The 18,099-nt window shown below is 45.2% G+C and overlaps 1 protein-coding gene across 3 annotated transcripts in view; it reads left to right on the top strand.

The window, feature by feature from the left end:
• LOC113017424 (HLA class II histocompatibility antigen, DR alpha chain-like) overlaps positions 1–15,316 on the top strand; it is a 122,878-nt gene extending 107,562 nt beyond the window's left edge. Inside the window, exons 1-6 of one of the 3 annotated variants that reach the window (XR_013906771.1) lie at positions 7,976–8,111; positions 8,190–8,435; positions 8,921–9,202; positions 9,393–9,533; positions 9,648–9,737; positions 15,083–15,316. Coding sequence is in view for 2 of the 3 variants with exons in the window: in XM_080299598.1 (XP_080155724.1) it covers positions 8,054–8,111; positions 8,190–8,435; positions 8,921–9,202; positions 9,393–9,523 (717 nt within the window). In the remaining variant the exon portion in view is untranslated. Of the gene's footprint in view, positions 1–7,950; positions 8,112–8,189; positions 8,436–8,920; positions 9,203–9,392; positions 9,534–9,647; positions 9,908–15,082 lie in introns of those variants that run through there. The other 2 variants (XM_080299598.1, XM_026160564.2) reach the window with 2 other exon arrangements.
• Positions 15,317–18,099: the final 2,783 nt, after the last annotated feature.

Genomic DNA, 18,099 nt, shown 5'->3' with positions numbered 1-18,099 from the left:
CTGGAGGACAGTCTTTGGTCCCCATCTCCAGGAAGATCACATGGATCAAGCTCCTGAAGGAAACTTATACACCTCCAGGTGGCATCTCAAGAATGTCAGCACCTCCTCCACAGCATCCTGCAGCACCTCGACCTCCACCCACAGCAGGCTGGTCCATGACACCACAGCTGATCGAAGCCTGGTCTTCACGCCATCCTGCCTCACAGCTGTGATTACTGATGACATCATCATCCACAACATCAGGATGAAGACAGAAAACCAGATGTTCTGCATCTGTTTGGGGTCCTGGAGTCTCTGAATTGCCACACTTTCATCTTAGTGCAGTTTCAGTCTGCTGGTCTCACACACCTGTCTGTCACCAGTCTGTTGTGTTAGTCTCATAGATAACATCAACCTGCTGTGGGAGCACAGAGGGCTCTATCAGAGGGACGGTCTGCAGACTAACAGAGCTGGTCCTCACATGATGTCTGTGAACATATTCTGTATAGTTTACAGGCCTCACATGTGCCATCAAACCTCCACATTCACCAACCGAGCACCACGTCCCTCAGTGAGCGTCCAGCAGGATCTGTGACAGATGACAGAACAGCTGAGACTCAGTGTTGATGATCAGACTCCTCCAGGTCAGCAGGTCCAGGAATGATCAGCAGAGATGGTGTCAAAGATGGAAAATATTCACATTTAGCTAAATATTTTTCTCAGCTTTACCTTTCGAGCAGAAGATCTTTGTTCTCTGTGGATCAGAGTATCTATTCTTGTGAAACAGCCTGTCATATTTAATCAGCAAGAAAACTGAATTAAACTGACCTTTCTTCCTTTGACGTCAAAGGAGCTTGCAAAGAAAAGCGTCTGGACTTCTTTAAGTTGCTTGAAGACGTTTCACCTCTCATCCGAGAAGCTTCTTCAGTTCTAAGGTCAAATGGTGGAGAGTCCCAGATATAAACCTAGTGGGAGTTTCCCCCCACAGAGGGACAAAAGGACCCCCTGATGATCCTCTAATCACCTGAGCCAAGGTGTGAAATTGGGTGTGGGACCCAATCAGCCAGAGTTTCAGGTGAGCTCATTGTGAAACCTGGCCCCACCTTATCATGCGAATTCCTGAGATCAGATGGCCCAGGATGTGAGTGGGCGTTAAGGCGTCTGGGAAGGATCTCAAAACTGGATTATAGATGGCAGAGAGTTGGTGTCGTAAACCCCGCCTCTGTTCAAAGATGGTCGCTCACAGTGGACATAGATGCTTCTTTCACTCCTCTTTCAAACCATCTGTCCTCTCTGTCCAAAATGTGAACATTGGCATCCTCGAAAGAGTGACCTTTATCCTTAAGATGCAGATGGACTGCTGAGTCTTGTCCTGTGGAGGTGGCTCTTCTGTGTTGTGCCATGCGCTTGTGAAGTGGCTGTTTGGTCTCTCCAATGTAGAGGTCTGAGCATTCCTCGCTGCACTGTACAGCATACACCACATTGTTAAGTTTGTTGTTTTTTTTGTTTTTTTTCCTGCCTGTCCCGTTTGGCTCTTTTGCATCAGAATTATTGTCTAAAGACAAAGAAAGATGCCCAACGGATTTACTTTACCAAATTGACCATCCCAGCCTTGCCATAATGGTCCATTTGATTCAACCTTTATTGTTTATTTTATTTTCACTTGCTGTATACGGGACAGACTTGACTGGAGAAAGAAGGAGAGAAAGAAAGAGGGAAAGAGAAACAGCTGAGAAGAGGGACGGGGGAGAAGGGCAAATAACAAAAACCAACAGAACGGGCAGAGAAGATTTAAAAAAAAAAAAAAAAATGCATATATCTATCACCTGGATCACCTGTTGAGAAAGAAAAAAGAAAACAAGCAGAAGAGAACAAGAGTAATAGAATAAACAACATCAATGATATATGGGAATATAACAGTAAATACTAAATATTAAACATTATTGTGCAGCACATAAGATCAACAGAACACAGTGTGCTTTGAGGTAGGAGCCAAAAGGGGTGTAGTTTGTGGGTGTGATCACCCGTGTGTACACCTGTGAGCATGGACGCGCTTGTTTTTTTTTTTTTTTAAAGGTTCCTTCATGTAATGATCTGCTAGAGGGTGTGGGGGGGCCACAGCCCCGTCCTCCAGGGCATGAAGCAGGTATGGAGGAGATCAAAACTCCAGACATCCAGAGGCCCCCAGAACACAAGAGACCAAGGAAGACCAACAGAGGGGCAGCCGCGCCACTGTCCCAGAAAGAGCTGAGGAGAGTCCCAGATGAGGGCTCACTCAGCAGCCGCGGAGCAGAAGCCAGGGGGAGTTGCAGTGACGCGCCCGTGAGCTCCGCCGGCAGCCAGCTGTGCCTGAGTGACCGAGCCCCAGGCCGAGAGGCCGGGGGGCACCCCACCTCCGAAGTGGCCCGAGCGAGCCCCAGGCTCCAGGTCCCGACAAGCGGCCGCCAAGGAGTGAGCCGGCGTGTACCTGGACGCCCATCCCCAGACACAAAGAACCACCAACGCACCGATGTCTGAGGGAGTCCGCCACTGGCAGGGGAAGTGGTGGTGGGGGGAGATAGGCCTCCAAACCTTGGAGGGCCTGAGATGTCCCCAGAGAGGTGGCGTCTGATACCCAACCTGACATATAGACACAGACATACAGGCACCTGTAATCGTTTTCTGACCGTCTCCACGGCCTCCGTGGTGGGTATGCAAGTGAAGAGAGAGACTACATCAAAGGACACCATGGTTTCATCTGGATCCAGGGTAAGTTTCTGAACCTTGTCGGTGAAGTCGGTGGAGTTCTTGATGTGGTGTGGGGTGTTCCCCACGAGAGGCGCAAGGATGGTAGCAAGGTGTTTCAAGATGTTGTAAGTGGCTGAGTTTATGCTACTGACTATGGGTCTGAGTGGGACAGCTTCCTTGTGAATCTTCGGAAGTCCATAGATGCAGGGTATGGCATCCCCTGGGTAAAGGCGGTGATATGTAAGGCGGTCAATAATTTTGTCCTTTTCAAAGTCTTGAAGGCAAGCTATAACTTTCTTTTTGTAGCTGCTTGTGGGGTCTCGCTTTAGGGCTTCGTAGGTATTGTTGTCACTGAGGAGAGTAGTGATCTTTGTGTGGTAATCTGTAGTGTTTAGGACCACGGTGCATCTTCCCTTATCAGCTGGTAATATAGTAATGTTGTGGTCTTTGCTCAGGGAAGCGACGGCCTTCTTTTCCTGTATTGTAAGGTTGGATGGAGGGACTTTGGCACTGGAGAGCGTGGCTGAGACTTTCATCCTGATTTGCTCTGCTTCTGTCTGTGATAATTTATTAATCCGTATGGCAGATTCCGTGGCTGTGATGAGGTCCACTATGGGCAACTGTTGTGGAGAGATGGCAAAATTGAGTCCTTTGGCTAATACTCTCTTTTCAGGTTCAGTGAGAATCCTGTCTGAAAAGTTCTTAACCCATTTCTCCTGACTGACTTCAGGTGTGTTTTCTTCTCTGGGTTGTGTAGATTCAGGATGAGGAGTGTGTGTTTTTGAAAGCAAGGTGTGGAATTTCCTGCGTTGTCTTTCTTTTCCTTTAGAGTGTTGGGCCCGCTGAGCCTTGTCCACAAACTTGTAAACCTCTTCTAAGATTGGAGAGGGTAGAAGGATTTCCAGTTCTTGCAGGGTCTGGCTGATCTTGATCTGGAGGGCATCTATGGTGAAATGGACTTCCGAAGATCCACAAGGAAGCTGTCCCACTCAGACCCATAGTCAGTAGCATAAACTCAGCCACGTATAACATTGCAAAACACCTTGCTACCATCCTTGCGCCTCTCGTGGGGAACACCCCACATTACATCAAGAACTCCACCGACTTCACCGAAAAGGTTCAGAAACTTACCCTGGATCCAGATGAAACCATGGTGTCCTTTGATGTAGTCTCTCTCTTCACTTGCATACCCACCACGGAGGCCGTGGAGACTGTCAGAAAACGACTACAAGAAGACAGCTCCTTGGAGGACAGGACCAACTTCACACCCGATCAGATCTGCACACTGTTAGACCTCTGCCTCACCACTACATACTTCAAGTACAACGAAGGCTTTTACAGACAAAAACATGGCTGTGCCATGGGCTCCCCCGTGTCACCTATTGTAGCCAACCTTTACATGGAGGAAGTGGAAAGGAAGGCTCTAGGCTCTTTCAAAGGAAGAGTACCCAGCCACTGGTACAGATATGTGGACGACACCTGGGTCAAAATCAAGACACAAGAAGTGGATTCCTTCACTGCGCACATTAACGCTGTGGATAAAAACATCAAGTTCACCAGGGAAGACACAAAGGATAACTGTTTGCCTTTCCTGGACTGCGCCGTGCACATTGAAGAGAACGGCAAACTCAACATCGAAATTTACCGGAAGCCCACACACACGGACCAGTACCTCCTCTTTGACTCCCATCACCCTCTGGAACACAAACTTGGAGTAATTAGGACCCTACACCACCGGGCAGAACATGTTCCCTCTAAGCCTGAAGGGAAAAAGAAGGAACACACACACATGTAAAGGAAGCACTCAAAACGTGCGGCTATCCTAAATGGGCGTTTTTAAAGTCAGCAAAGAGGCACAGAAAAGAAGACCAGACACCAGCGAAGGAGGATAAGAAGGACAGACGCAACAACATTGTCATCCCCTATGTAGCCGGTGTATCAGAAAAACTCAGGAGAGTTTTCTCCAAGCATGACATCCCGGTGTATTTCAGACCCAGCAACACGCTCAGACACAAACTGGTTCACCCGAAAGACAAAACGCCAAAACACAGACTTAACAATGTGGTGTATGCTGTACAGTGCAGCGAGGAATGCTCAGACCTCTACATTGGAGAGACCAAACAGCCACTTCACAAGCGCATGGCACAACATAGAAGAGCCACCTCCACAGGACAAGACTCAGCAGTCCATCTGCATCTTAAGGATAAAGGACACTCTTTCGAGGATGCCAATGTTCACATTTTGGACAGAGAGGACAGATGGTTTGAAAGAGGAGTGAAAGAAGCATCTATGTCCACTGTGAGCGACCATCTTTGAACAGAGGCGGGGTTTACGACACCAACTCTCTGCCATCTATAATCCAGTTTTGAGATCCTTCCCAGACGCCTTAACGCCCACTCACATCCTGGGCCATCTGACCTCAGGAATTCGCAAGACAAGGTGGGGCCAGGTTTCACAATGAACACACCCGAAACTCTGGCTGATTGGGACCCACACCCAGTTTCACACCTTGGCTCAGGTGATTAGAGGATCATCAGGGGGTCCTTTTGTCCCTCTGTGGGGGGAAACTCCCACTAGGTTTATATCTGGGACTCTCCACCATTTGACCTTAGAACTGAAGAAGCTTCTCGGATGAGAGGTGAAACGTCTTCAAGCAACTTAAAGAAGTCCAGACGCTTTTCTTTGCAAGCTCCTTTGACTACGATGACCTGGATGACTGAGAACCTTCACAGACATTTTCTTCCTTTGAGCTTTCAAACATGAGACTTTACAGCACAGCTTGATTCTTTTATTGAAACTAGCCCTTACAGTTTGATGTTACAGATCCTGATTCTTTTAGATGGTAAGAATGATGAAAGTTTGAGGCTTTTATCTTCATTGATCTCAGTGAAATTCATGTTCAAACATGGAGTCAGTGTGTGAACAATAAACATACTTATTTAAACATATAAGATGTATATCTTATCTTTAAACATGCGTCTTATACGACCATCACATTTTTATGATATCAGAGATGAACATATAGAAGACCCACAATGATGACTCACCTGCACATGTAAGCTGTGTGACAGCAAAGAGCTGATTGGCTGATAAACAGCAGAGGAAACACTTGAAAATCTTCTTGAAAAGTTGATTCTGTTCATCTGGACGTAGCGTTTTGTGGGAGAAACGTTTCATCATCACCAGGTGACGTCTTCAGTCTCAGCTGACAGCAGGTTTCAATCTTATAAACAGTACATTTTCATAATGACTGAAACCAGCCCACTGAGGGAACAATGGGCTGGGAGGTCAGTTCCTTAATCTTAACTATGCAAATTATCATCACCATTGTTCAACAACCACTGACCAAAACCCACTGATCAAAGCTCACTGATCAATAACCATGAGTACCATTCACAGAGAGTTGGTGAATGGCTGCAATCACAGCATTGTAAGATAGTGACAGATGTACCCTTAGGCCCCTCCTCGATTCAGAGATGATCTTTCCCTTTTCACGTAAATGGCCTCCTTGACTCCGCCCTCAAACCAACGTTCCTCCCTGTCCAGGATGTTACATCCTCATCATTGAAAGAGTGTCCACTGGCCTGTAGGTGTGAATAGACTGCAGAGTCCAGGCCTGACCAGGTGACTCTTCTGTGTTGTGCCATCCACGTAGCCAGATGTTGTTTGGTTTCCCCGATGTATAAATCCTGGCAATCCTCCTGGCACTTAACAGCGGCTTGTGTCGGCCACCAGCAGACAGGACAGACTCCCCAGAGCCACCTGGAAACAGACGACCATGTGGGAGCAGCGGAGTGCTGGAGCAGCTCTCCAGAGCCCCCAGCGGACACGATGGGTGAAACTGGGGAGCCCATGGCACACCCATGTTTCTGCCTGTAGTACTGACCCTTGTATGTGAAGAAGGTGGAATGAAGACACAGTTCAAACACACTTGGTCGATGCTGAGAGCGGTCCTGTTGCTGAGGTTGGGGTCATCCTGTAATCTCTTACGGACTACCTGCAACGCTTCCGTGACTGGGATGCAAGTGAAGAGAGATGTAACGCCGTACGAGACCATGGTTTCATCTGCCTCCATAATGACATCTCTCACCTTCTCAACAAAATCCAGGGTGTTCTGGATGTGGTGTTCAGAGCTGCTCACCAGCGGGTTGAGGATCGAAGCCAGAAGCTTGGAGATGTTATAGGTGACCGAGTTGATCATGCAGATAATCGGTCTTACAATGCTGTGATTGCAGCCATTCCCTAACTGCCTGTGAATGGGACTCAGGGACATTGATCAGTGGTTGTTGATCAATGGTCATGAGAATTTGAATAATTATGACTAAGGAACTGACCTCCCAGCTGTTCCTTCAGTGGGCTGGTTTCAGTCATTATGCAAATGGATACTAACAAATACTGTTTATAAGATTTGGGGACATGCAACCTGCAGTTGTCAGGATTCCTGTGTCATTGACCCAGTATTTTCAGTTCATGCTCACTGTTTATCTTCTGTATGTTCCACTTCCTCTTTTGTGTTAGCGTTACTTTGTGTCCATTATGTTCTAGTTCTTATTCCATGTATTGTTAGTTCAATTATGTTCAGCTGCTCACTCACCTGTCACCTATCAGTCATTATTCAGCCTGTATATTTAAGTCCTCAGTTCTCTCCTGGTCTTTGTCGCGTCATTGATATCGTCATTGTTGTTGTTCCTGCCTATGTTCAGTCAGTCTCTCAGTCAGTTAGTCAGTCCTGCCATTCCTGCTTTGTTCATTCTCTCGATCCAATAAATATGCATCATTTTTCACCGTGAGTCCTGCGTTTGGGTCGTCTCTTCCTCGCCTCCACACACGACACGCCTGACAGCAGTCAGCTGAGACTGAAGAAGTCCCTTGGATGAGTGGCGAAACGTTTCTCCCACAAAACGCTACGTCCAGATGAACAGAATCAACTTTTGGAGATTTACTTTCCTGGATGATCGAGAATGCATCAAGATGTTTTAAACTGGAAACTATTTAAATAAGAAATGAAGTCATATTTCACAGTGTTTTTAAACAAACTGAATCATTTTATTAAAATAAAGTTGGTTTTATTCTGAAAATCCTAAGAGTGGAAACTGATCTGGCTGAACTTTATTTTGAAGAGTCTATAAATACTGATTATTGATTGGTGCTGTCTGTCAGATCATGTTCACCTCCAGCTGCTGTCTGCCTGGACACTGATGACATCATGAGCTGTGAGATCTGTGATTGGCTGCTGTGTGTTAGAGCTCAGCTGCACTTTCAGTCACTCACAGACTCTCACACACACACTCTGTGAGGTCCACACACACACACACACACTCAGAGTTTAACTGTCAGAGAGCTGCTGATGAAGATGAAGGAGCTGCTCCTCTTCCTCTCCTGTGTCCTCTGTGTCTCTGCTGACGGTGAGTTTGTCTCTGTAAACAGCAGCTTATTGATCAGGTTATTGATCAGGTCACTGATCAGTGTTTGATGTGTTTCAGCTCTGCACAGTGACATTGCTGTCGGTGGCTGTTCAGACTCTGATGGAGAGAAGATGTATGGACTGGATGGTGAAGAGCTTGCCTACGCAGACTTCAACAAACAGGAGTTTATCTACCCTCTGCCTCCTTTTATTGATCCTATGACTGTACCAGGAGGTTATGAATCATCTGTGGCTGATCAACAGACCTGCAGAGAGAACATGAAGCTTTTTGGTAAAGGCATGAAGGACTACCCTCCTGAACAGGGTAAATACAACATGTAACACCTGTCTCACCTCACCTGTGTTTACCTGCACGCTCTGTAGAGTAACACACTGATGACATCATCAGCACTGATTTACTTTGTCCAATCAAACACAGCCAGCTTCAAACTGATTAAATATATGAAATCATTCCACCTTGAACACATTCATACTGATCATGTGTACAGAAACACTGACGTGTTTATATTTGTGTTCATGTTTCAGTATTTCTGAATGCAGTATTCTGCATTTACTGCAGATCACAGTTTATTTTATTTTTCCTCCTCTTAGTTCCTCTGAAGCTGAACTGAGTCTGTCTGTAGTTTAACTTCATGATTCTGACCTCACTCTAGCTTCTCTCACACAGACAGTGATGACATCATCTGAGTGAACACCTGAACTTTTTATTGATGTTTATTATCATCATGATCACCTGCTGATGGGAACCAGCTGAAGCTCTGATCCTCTGCCTGATGTGTTTGTGCACAGATGTTCCTTCAGCTGTGATGATCTACACCAGAGATGAGGTGGAGTTTGGAGAGAATAACACTCTGATCTGTCACGTGACTGGTTTCTATCCTGCTCCTGTCAACGTCTCCTGGACCAAGAACGGACAGAAGGTCACAGGATCCAGCATCAACACTCCCTATCCCAACAAAGATGGGACCTTCACCCAGATCTCCAGACTGCAGTTCACCCCACAGCAGGGAGACATCTACAGCTGTGCAGTGCAACATCTGGCCCTGACAGAACCACTGACCAAAATCTATGGTGAGAAAACTTTATTTAAACACAGAACACTGACAAAAATACAGAGGTGTCTGTCTCCAGATGTGAAGACTGAGCCCAGTGTTCATCAGAACAGCTGGATCTGATCTGAGCTGACAGTTTGAGACAGATGTTTGTTTTTCCTCTTTGCCTCCAGATGTGTGGTTCATGTTCTCTGTGTTTGTGTCTCCAGAGGTGGATTCGTCCGCTCGCTCTGATCCAGGTGTTGGACCCTCTGTGTTCTGTGGAGTGGGTCTGACTCTCGGTCTGCTCGGTGTGGCTGCTGGAACCTTCTTCCTCGTCAAAGGAAACGAGTGCAGCTGATTGGCTCACGGTGATGATGTCATCATAGTTCTACAATGAGCTCATAATGAGTGTGTGTTGTTGTTGTGTGTGCAGAGTTCACCTGTAATGAACTTCTGCTTCCTACCTGTCTCACCTGCTTTAGGTTAATCTCCTGTATGAGCTGTCCTGTCACCATCTGTGTCAATAAGGTTCAACTCTGGGATTCAAAGCAAACTAAAGCTCCCTCGTCACAGTGAGTATCTCCACCATCCATCCAGCAGATTCCACCTGGAACCTTTTCCTGCCACAAAAACAAAGGAGACAAAAGTCAAATTAATGAGACTGAGACCAGTTTTATCTGAACTCAGTGTCAGGTGACCTCAGTGTGTTCATAAACTTCAAAGTAATAAATCCACAAATTTGTCTGAGTGTTCTTCCTGTGTCTTTACAAATATTCATGGATCCATTTCACTCTCTGTGGTTTGTTTCTGAGTCAGGAGTGTCTGAGCAGGTTCATGTTTCCTGTTTATAATCATGTGATTATTATCATGCTTCCCTTCATTGGCTTCCTGTTAAATCCAGAATTCAAAATCCTGCTCCTCACATACAAGCTCTTAAATAATCAGGCCCATCTTATCTTAATGACCTTGTAGTACCATATCACCCTATTAGAGCACTTCTCTCTCGCTCTGCAGGCCTACTTGTTGTTCCTAGAGTATTTAAAAGTAGAATGGGAGGCAGAGCCTTCAGTTTTCAGGCCCCTCTTCTGTGGAACCAGCTTCCAGTTTGGATTTGAGAGACAGACACTATCTCTACTTTTAAGATTAGGCTTAAAACTTTCCTTTTTGCTAAAGCTTATAGTTAGGGCTGGACCAGGTGACCCTGAATCCTCCCTTAGTTATGCTGCAATGGGGTCTGGGGGGCTGTCCCAGGCTCTGTGGGGCCGGGCAGTGCTGCTGCACTGGGCCCCGGTCCGGATGGGCCTGAGCCCCCTTTCCCTGGCGGGTCGCGGAGTATGGGAGTGCCTACTGGGGTCAGCGGGGGAGCTGGCCCCAGGGAGGGGTCACTTGCCCGTCCCTTCCTTCCCTCCCCATCTCCAGCTGCCTCCCTCTTCCAGCTCCACCACAATCACCCACACATGCAGTGCCTTGGGGTGAAGGTATGTCACCAGGGTGCAGGGGAGGCATCCCCCCCCCCCTCTGTCCCCTTCTGGCTGCCTCTGCCTCAATTTTATCCCACAACTTAGACATCCACATTACTCACACCCTCATTACACATACATATAGGATCTTGGGGGTGGGCACGATACACGGAGTCCAAGTTACCATCAGGGTGTATACCTCACCCCTGACGTCGTTGCCCACCTCTCAATTTTAAATACACGTAGACATTGAGGGCTAGCAGGAGGGACCATGCGCTTACCTGCTGCTCTCTGGCAGGTAGCTCCATGCCCTCCTGGGTTTTAAATGCACCTTAGAACACACATGCATCAACATTACAATGAGCGGGTGGAGGGAGGTTTGGAGTCTTCTCCCACCCCCGTTCTCTGCGACCTGCTGGAGCGGGAGGGCTAGTAGGAGGAGTTGGCCGTCCGACTGCGGTCTGGAGTGTGGGGCCTCCCTGCTGCTGCGGAGTCGGGGCGGTCTGCCTCTCCCCACCGCAGGGAAAAGGGTAACACCACCTGTGTCTGGGTGCAGTTCCCCCCTCCAGGGGCAAGGGTACCTAGACCCAGTTCGTAGAGTACGCTTGGGGAGTGTGATCGTGTGTACAGCGTCTCTTTATGTCTGTCTCCACGTTGGTTGAGTGTGAAGTGCATATGAGAGCATGAGGGTGGGAATGGATGTTTGTGTCTGTGTGTGCCTGTATGTCTGTGTCTATATGTCAGGTTGGGTATCAGACGCCACCTCTCTGGGGACATCTCAGGCCCTCCAAGGTTTGGAGGCCTATCTCCACCCACCACCACTTCCCCTGCCAGTGGCGGACTCCCTCAGACATCGATGCGTTGGTGGTTCTTTGTGTCTGGGGATGGGCGTCCGAGTACACACCGGCTCACTCCTTGGCGGCTGCTTACCGGGGCCTGGAGCTCTGGCCACTTCGGAGGTGGGGTGCTCGGTCACTCAGGCACAGCTGGCTGCCGGCGGAGCTCACGGGCGCGTCACTGCACCCCCCCCCCCCCCCCGGCTTCTGCTCCGCGGCTGCTGAGTGAGCCCTCATCTGGGACTCTCCTCAGCTCTTTCTGGGACAGTGGCGCGGCTGCCCCTCTGTTGGTCTTCCTTGGTCTGTGGTGTTCTGGAGTTTTGATCTCCTCCATAGTCAATCAATCAATCAATCAGTCTTTATTTATAAAGCACTTTTCATACAAAAAAAATGTAGCACAAAGTGCTTTACATAGTTAAAAGCAGCCCACCCCACCCTCCAACTCACTCCCCACACTCTCAAAACATAAATGATGTGAATACACACATATCCCCCCCCCCCCCACACACACACACACACACACATACGCACACTTAAAGAATAAAAATTGGGCTGGGTTCACATGAGCCAAGTGAGGAAACACTATAACAGGGAGTCAAAGGAGCTTGGAAAGAAAAGCGTCTGGACTTCTTTAAGTTGCTTGAAGACGTTTCACCTCTCATCCGAGAAGCTTCTTCAGTTCTAAGGTCAAATGGTGGAGAGTCCCAGATATAAACCTAGTGGGAGTTTCCCCCCACAGAGGGACAAAAGGACCCCTGATGATCCTCTAGTCGCCTGAGCCAAGGTGTGAAACTGGGTGTGGGTCCCAATCAGCCAGGGTTTCGGGTGGGTTCATTGTGAAACCTGGCCCCACCTTATCATGTGAATTCCTGAGATCAGATGGCCCAGGATGTGAGTGGGCGTTAAGGCGTCTGGGAAGGGATCTCAAAACTGGATTATAGATGGCAGAGAGTTGGTGTCGTAAACCCCCGCCTCTGTTCAAAGATGGTCGCTCACAGTGGACATAGATGCTTCTTTCACTCCTCTTTCAAACTATCTGTCCTCTCTGTCCAAAATGTGAACATTGGCATCCTCAAAGAGTGACCTTTATCCTTAAGATGCAGATGGACTGCTGAGTCTTGTCCTGTGGAGGTGGCTCTTCTATGTTGTGCCATGCGCTTGTGAAGTGGCTGTTTGGTCTCTCCAATGTAGAGGTCTGGGCATTCCTTGCTGCACTGTACAGTAATGATGGGATTTCCGGCTCTTTTTAGAGATCCGGCTCTTTCGGCTCGGCTCACTAAAAAGAGCCGGCTCTTTCGGCTCCGATCCGGCTCTTCAGGTTGTTTTGTTGCTTTAATTAATTTATTATTCACAATAATATGAAATTATGCACAAAAGGAATTACTAACGTTAAAAAAAAAGTGGTTTTATTCATATATGTTTATATATAAATATATGCGGTGGCCCCTAGAGACAAAACACGTACAAACTCCAAAACACATTTCTAGCATGAACTGAACTTCCAAAGCAGAGCTGCTAGATCACTTAAATTACACAATTGAAAGCATGTGTGTATTGTTTGTGTATTTATACACAGGCACTCATATATATTCAAATAATTTAAAAAAAAGTTCATTTACCTGTTACTACCACACACCAAATCCGGTCGTTGGTACTTGCTGGCTTATGTAGCCACTAGGTAAGAAAAGCTCAACACTGCGCCCAGCATCCTGGAGCACTTCTGTTGTCTTTTGTACGTGTTTTGAGTTTTTATGTGCTTCTTAGTTTTTACGTGCTTCAGAGTTTTTACGTGTTTTGGAGTTTTTACGTGTTTTGGAGTTTGTTCATGCTTCAGAGTTTTTACGTGTTTTGGAGTTTGTACGTGTTTTGTCTGTAGGGGCCACCGTAAATATACTTTTATTTATTCACTCCACATAAAATGTAATAAATAAATTATATAATACAAAAAACAATTAGTCACAGTTCAACTTTTAACTATTTAAATTTACAGCTTTTTCCTTTTAAACAAATTTAAAGTGAAACAACACAAAACACTGCAAACCACAACACAATTAAATATAAATTATAATATGAAAACAGAAAGAAGATGCATATTCTCTGTCATATGGGCCTGCATGAATAAACTTTCTGAATCCTTTATCATCTGCAACCGAAAATAGTTGTGGATGATTACTCTACCTTTCGTGACGTTGTTGTCCCTGGCTCTCTTTCTCTCTCTCTCTGGCTGTTCCTGTGCTACTGAGTGTAACTACCGCCCCTCCCCCCTCTGCCCAGCGTAAAGCACAAGGCTCGCGTGCTGAGTGAAGCGGGGAAAAGTGCGAGAGAGAGAGAGAGAGAGGGTGAGAAAAAGAAAAAAAAAAAACACGTGACGGCTCGCGATAAGGAGCCGGCTCTAAGAGCCATTTCGTTCGCGAACGACCCATCACTACTGTACAGCAAACACCACATTGTTAAGTCTGTGTTTTGGCATTTTGTCTTTCCTTTCCTTTGACTACGATGACCTGGATGACTGAGAACTTCACAGACATCTCCTCCATACCTGCTTCATGCCCTGGAGGACGGGGCTGTGGCCCCCCCACACCCTCTAGTGCAGGGGTGTCAAACTCAAATACACAGTGGGCCAAAATTCAAAACTGGGACAAAGTCGCGGGCTAACGTTAATATTTATCGAAATATATTTATTCCTCCAGATATAAGAATGAATCTTTTCTTATGGACTCAAACACGTTTTGCTGAAAAACTGAATATGGAACGAGCAAAGCTTAATACTAAACAATATATATATTAGCTGTATAATACCAGTAGGCCAGCTCTAATAGTAATTTGGTATGGCTTCGTGGGCCAAATGTAATTAGGCTGCGGGCCAAATTTGGCCCGCGGGCCAGAGTTTGACACCTATGCTCTAGCAGATCATTACATGAAGGAACCTTTTAAAAAACAAGCGCGTCCATGCTCACAGGTGTACACACGGGTGATCACACCCACAAACTACACCCTTTTTGGCTCCTACCTCAAAGCACACTGTGTTCTGTTGATCTTATGTGCTGCACAATAATGTTTAATATTTAGTATTTACTGTCATATTCCCATATATCATTGTGATGTTGTTTATTCTATTACTCTTGTTCTCTTCTGCTTGTTTTCTTTGTTCTTTCTCAACAGGTGATCCAGGTGATCGATAGATGCATTTTTTTCTCTGCTTATTCTCTTGGTTTTTGTTTTTTTGCCCTTCTCCCCCGTCCCTCTTCCCCGCTGTTTTTTCCCCCTCTTTCCTTTCCTCATTCAAGTCTGTCCCGTATCTAGCAAGTGAAAATAAAAATAAAATAAACAATAAAAGGTGAATCAAATAGACCATTACGGCAAGGCTGGGATGGTCCATTTGGTAAAGTCCATCTGTTGGGCATCTTTCTTCGCCTTTAAACAATAATTCTGATGGCAAAAGAACCAAACAGGACAGGCAGAAAAAAGAAATAAAGTTATGCTGCAATAGACGTAGGATGCCGGGGATTCCCATGATGCATTGAGTTTTTCCTTTCCAGTCACCTTTCTCACTCACTATGTATTAACAGACCTCTCTGCATTGAATCATATCTGTTATTAACCTCTGTCTCTCTTCCACAGCATGTCTTTATCCTGTCTTCCTTCTCTCACCCCAACCGGTCGCAGCAGATGGCCCCGCCCCTCCCTGAGCCTGGTTCTGCTGGAGGTTTCTTCCTGTTAAAAGGGAGTTTTTCCTTCCCACTGTCGCCAAAGTGCTGCTCATAGGGGGTCATATGATTGTTGGGTTTTTCTCTGTACCTATGAAGCGCCTTTGTTGTGATTTGGTGCTATATAAATAAAATTGAATTGAATTGACTTCATTGGTCACAGATGACGTTACTGAATTCCAGTATTTGAAAGCAATTTCAGATTGAACACACAGGCCCTTTAACTCTAATAAAAGAGTCTGTGTGTGTGTGTGAGTCTGCTGATAACAGCAGTTTAAATAAAAATCAGTGAGTGTTTATAGAAATGAATCCAACATGTTTATATTCCTGCTGTAACATGTTTTAATATCTGACATTTCTGAAGTATGGAAGGCATCCCTAAAACAAGTAAAGGATTAATGAGATAAACCAATATAAATGGAAACAAAGTTCATAACAGCTTATAGAGTTTACACATGTACCTGTACTTGAAAAAAAAGATCATTTCTAATGAGAATGCCTTTAATACCTTTTCATAAATCATAATAGGCTCGTCACCCATCTGGCTGTTAAAGAGGCTGCTGTTTCTAGGAGCCGCCACCTGGAAAACACAGAAATTGTAATTGTGCATGAAGTGTATGCACACCCAGACAATGTGTAGTTTTTAAAATGTGATGATATTTGTGTGTCACAGCTTTTAAAACATGCTTTAACTGACTGCAGTCATTTTAATGCAGACAGACTGCCAACATGCTGCAAACAATCGAAATAAGACTGCATGATGGGCCTGGCGTCAACGTGTTAACGAGCTAACCGCGCTAACACGTTGATTTCGTGCAGCCCCTCGCACGGGCCGATCTGTGGTAACTCGTTAACGGAGATTTGCCGTGTTAATGCAGTAATGGCGTTAACATCATTGCAATTTTCACCAGCTAATAATAGTTAATTGACATATTAACACAAATGCCAGCTTGACCCCACTGAGTCGAAATCTTAATGATGTTTTATCGCTGACTTGATGCACTAAAGTTGCTTTACCGTCTGCAAATGGTTTGGTTGTACCACAGTCTCCAACCACTGTTTTCCCAAGTGTTACTGTAGCACAAAGGAGCCTGGTGGTGCTACTTTGGGAGGAAGTTGGGCTTTGTAAATGAAAATTTATTGAAAAAATGTTTTTAACCGTGTAGGCATGTTAGCTTTCACACTTACACATGGATTAGTGGACTTGTCGGTGCATAGGCAGGAATTTGGGATGTTGAACTTCCAGTCCCAGTAGCTCTCCAGTCCGCAACACTCCAACTGACATGGAATCAGAGAAGAAAATAAAGAGACAACAGCAAAACAACCATCTCCTAATCCCTTCTATAAACAGTTAAGTCTGACCAAACAGCATCTGATCTGTGCTGCTGAAAACTGTATCAGTCATGCCAGGACAGTGTGGTGGTATTTTTGGAAAAATATGTCCGTCACAAACAAGAAATTTATGAGTGTTATCTTTCTTTTGTTGAAATCAAGAATACTGCATTTCTTCTCTGTTCTCACTAGAGTTCTCTATAAAACATTAAAACAGCTATTTTAAGTTGCTAATATTATAAAAAGAGCATGTGCCTAGCATCCAGTTAAGTTGTGTATCAGCATTGTTTAGTTACGCCATTAGCCTTACATATTGTATGTGAGCTCTGTTTTTAGTTAGTTTTGTTTGATCACCTCTGAAACTACTTGGAACTGCAATTCTACAAGATTATACTTAGAAAAACTGGCACGGGCTATCCATTATCGTTGCTCACAAACATCTCTATGACCTCATCGGCTATTATTTCCTTGTGCTGTGTGTACACTACTGGCTGCAAGTAATTTTCAGTATAAGCTGGCAATATGAAGCCTCAAATTGATGCTGCAAAATTTTGTTATCTGAAAAACCTTAAATTCGTTTACTCATTAATGGGTGGTGAAGCTAGATGAATAGCACACACACACACACACGCACATCTTCACTCACAACTTCACAACACAAGGTTACCTACTTCTGTCTGTATAAAGAAGAAAAAAAAAAGAAATGAATCCAACATGTTTCTAACGCTGCTGTAACATGTTTTAATATCTGACATTTCAATGACTGAAGCAGCATTTACACTGACTCTGACAATCACGTTGAGATGAACTCTTTTCCTCGTCAACAGTCTGATCACTGACACATCTATGAGCTGAAACGTGCTGTTAGACTCTGACTGAATGTCTCCATTGAATATGATTTAGTCTGCGTGAATATCTAAACAGAAAATGTGAATTACAAACATTTAAAGTTCATCTGAACCTTTGCTCTGAATGTAGCAGTGAAATGTGATTCAGCTGCTCTGGAGCCTGAAACTGAAAAATAAATCTATACTACATAATACATCACACTGCACATTAACTAAGAAACAGATTTCATGTTTGGGACGCATTTTCAGTCCAGTATCCATGAGATCTGTGCCGTCCACACAGAGGAACATCAGAGCTCCACAGAAATGTTTCTCAATAAGAGTGCTTCTGTCCTTTTAAGTTGAAAGAGACAGGAAGTATAAACAGTGTGATGCAGTAAATTCAATTGATCAAAAGTACTGAGAAAGAGAGGATTACTTATTATTAATGAAGAAGAAGAGGACAGGTGTGTAAATATGACCCCTGTTAATATGAGAGGTTATCATTATTATTACAGCAGTGCATTAGTGGTTGATTTAATGTGTTGGCAGGTAATTAGATTCATGAGCTCTGACTGAATACAAATGAAAACAGGAGATTTTGAGTAAAGAGGAAATGTGCTGATGATGTCACAGAGTGCTGCTCTCTGCTTTTAAAGCTTTAAAGCAGCACACTCTTCATACAGGATGATGAAGAGTGTGAGCTGGTGTCACACAGTTCTTCTTGGTAACAGATGATGCTGTGGTCATGTGACCTCTCCTCTGTTTTTAG

Source organism: Astatotilapia calliptera, chromosome 3, assembly GCF_964374335.1.
Source record: "Astatotilapia calliptera chromosome 3, fAstCal68.1, whole genome shotgun sequence".
In the NCBI taxonomy this organism is placed as follows: domain Eukaryota; kingdom Metazoa; phylum Chordata; class Actinopteri; order Cichliformes; family Cichlidae; genus Astatotilapia; species Astatotilapia calliptera.
Note: the sequence above shows the minus strand (reverse complement) of the source record. Positions and strands in the feature narration are given on the sequence as shown.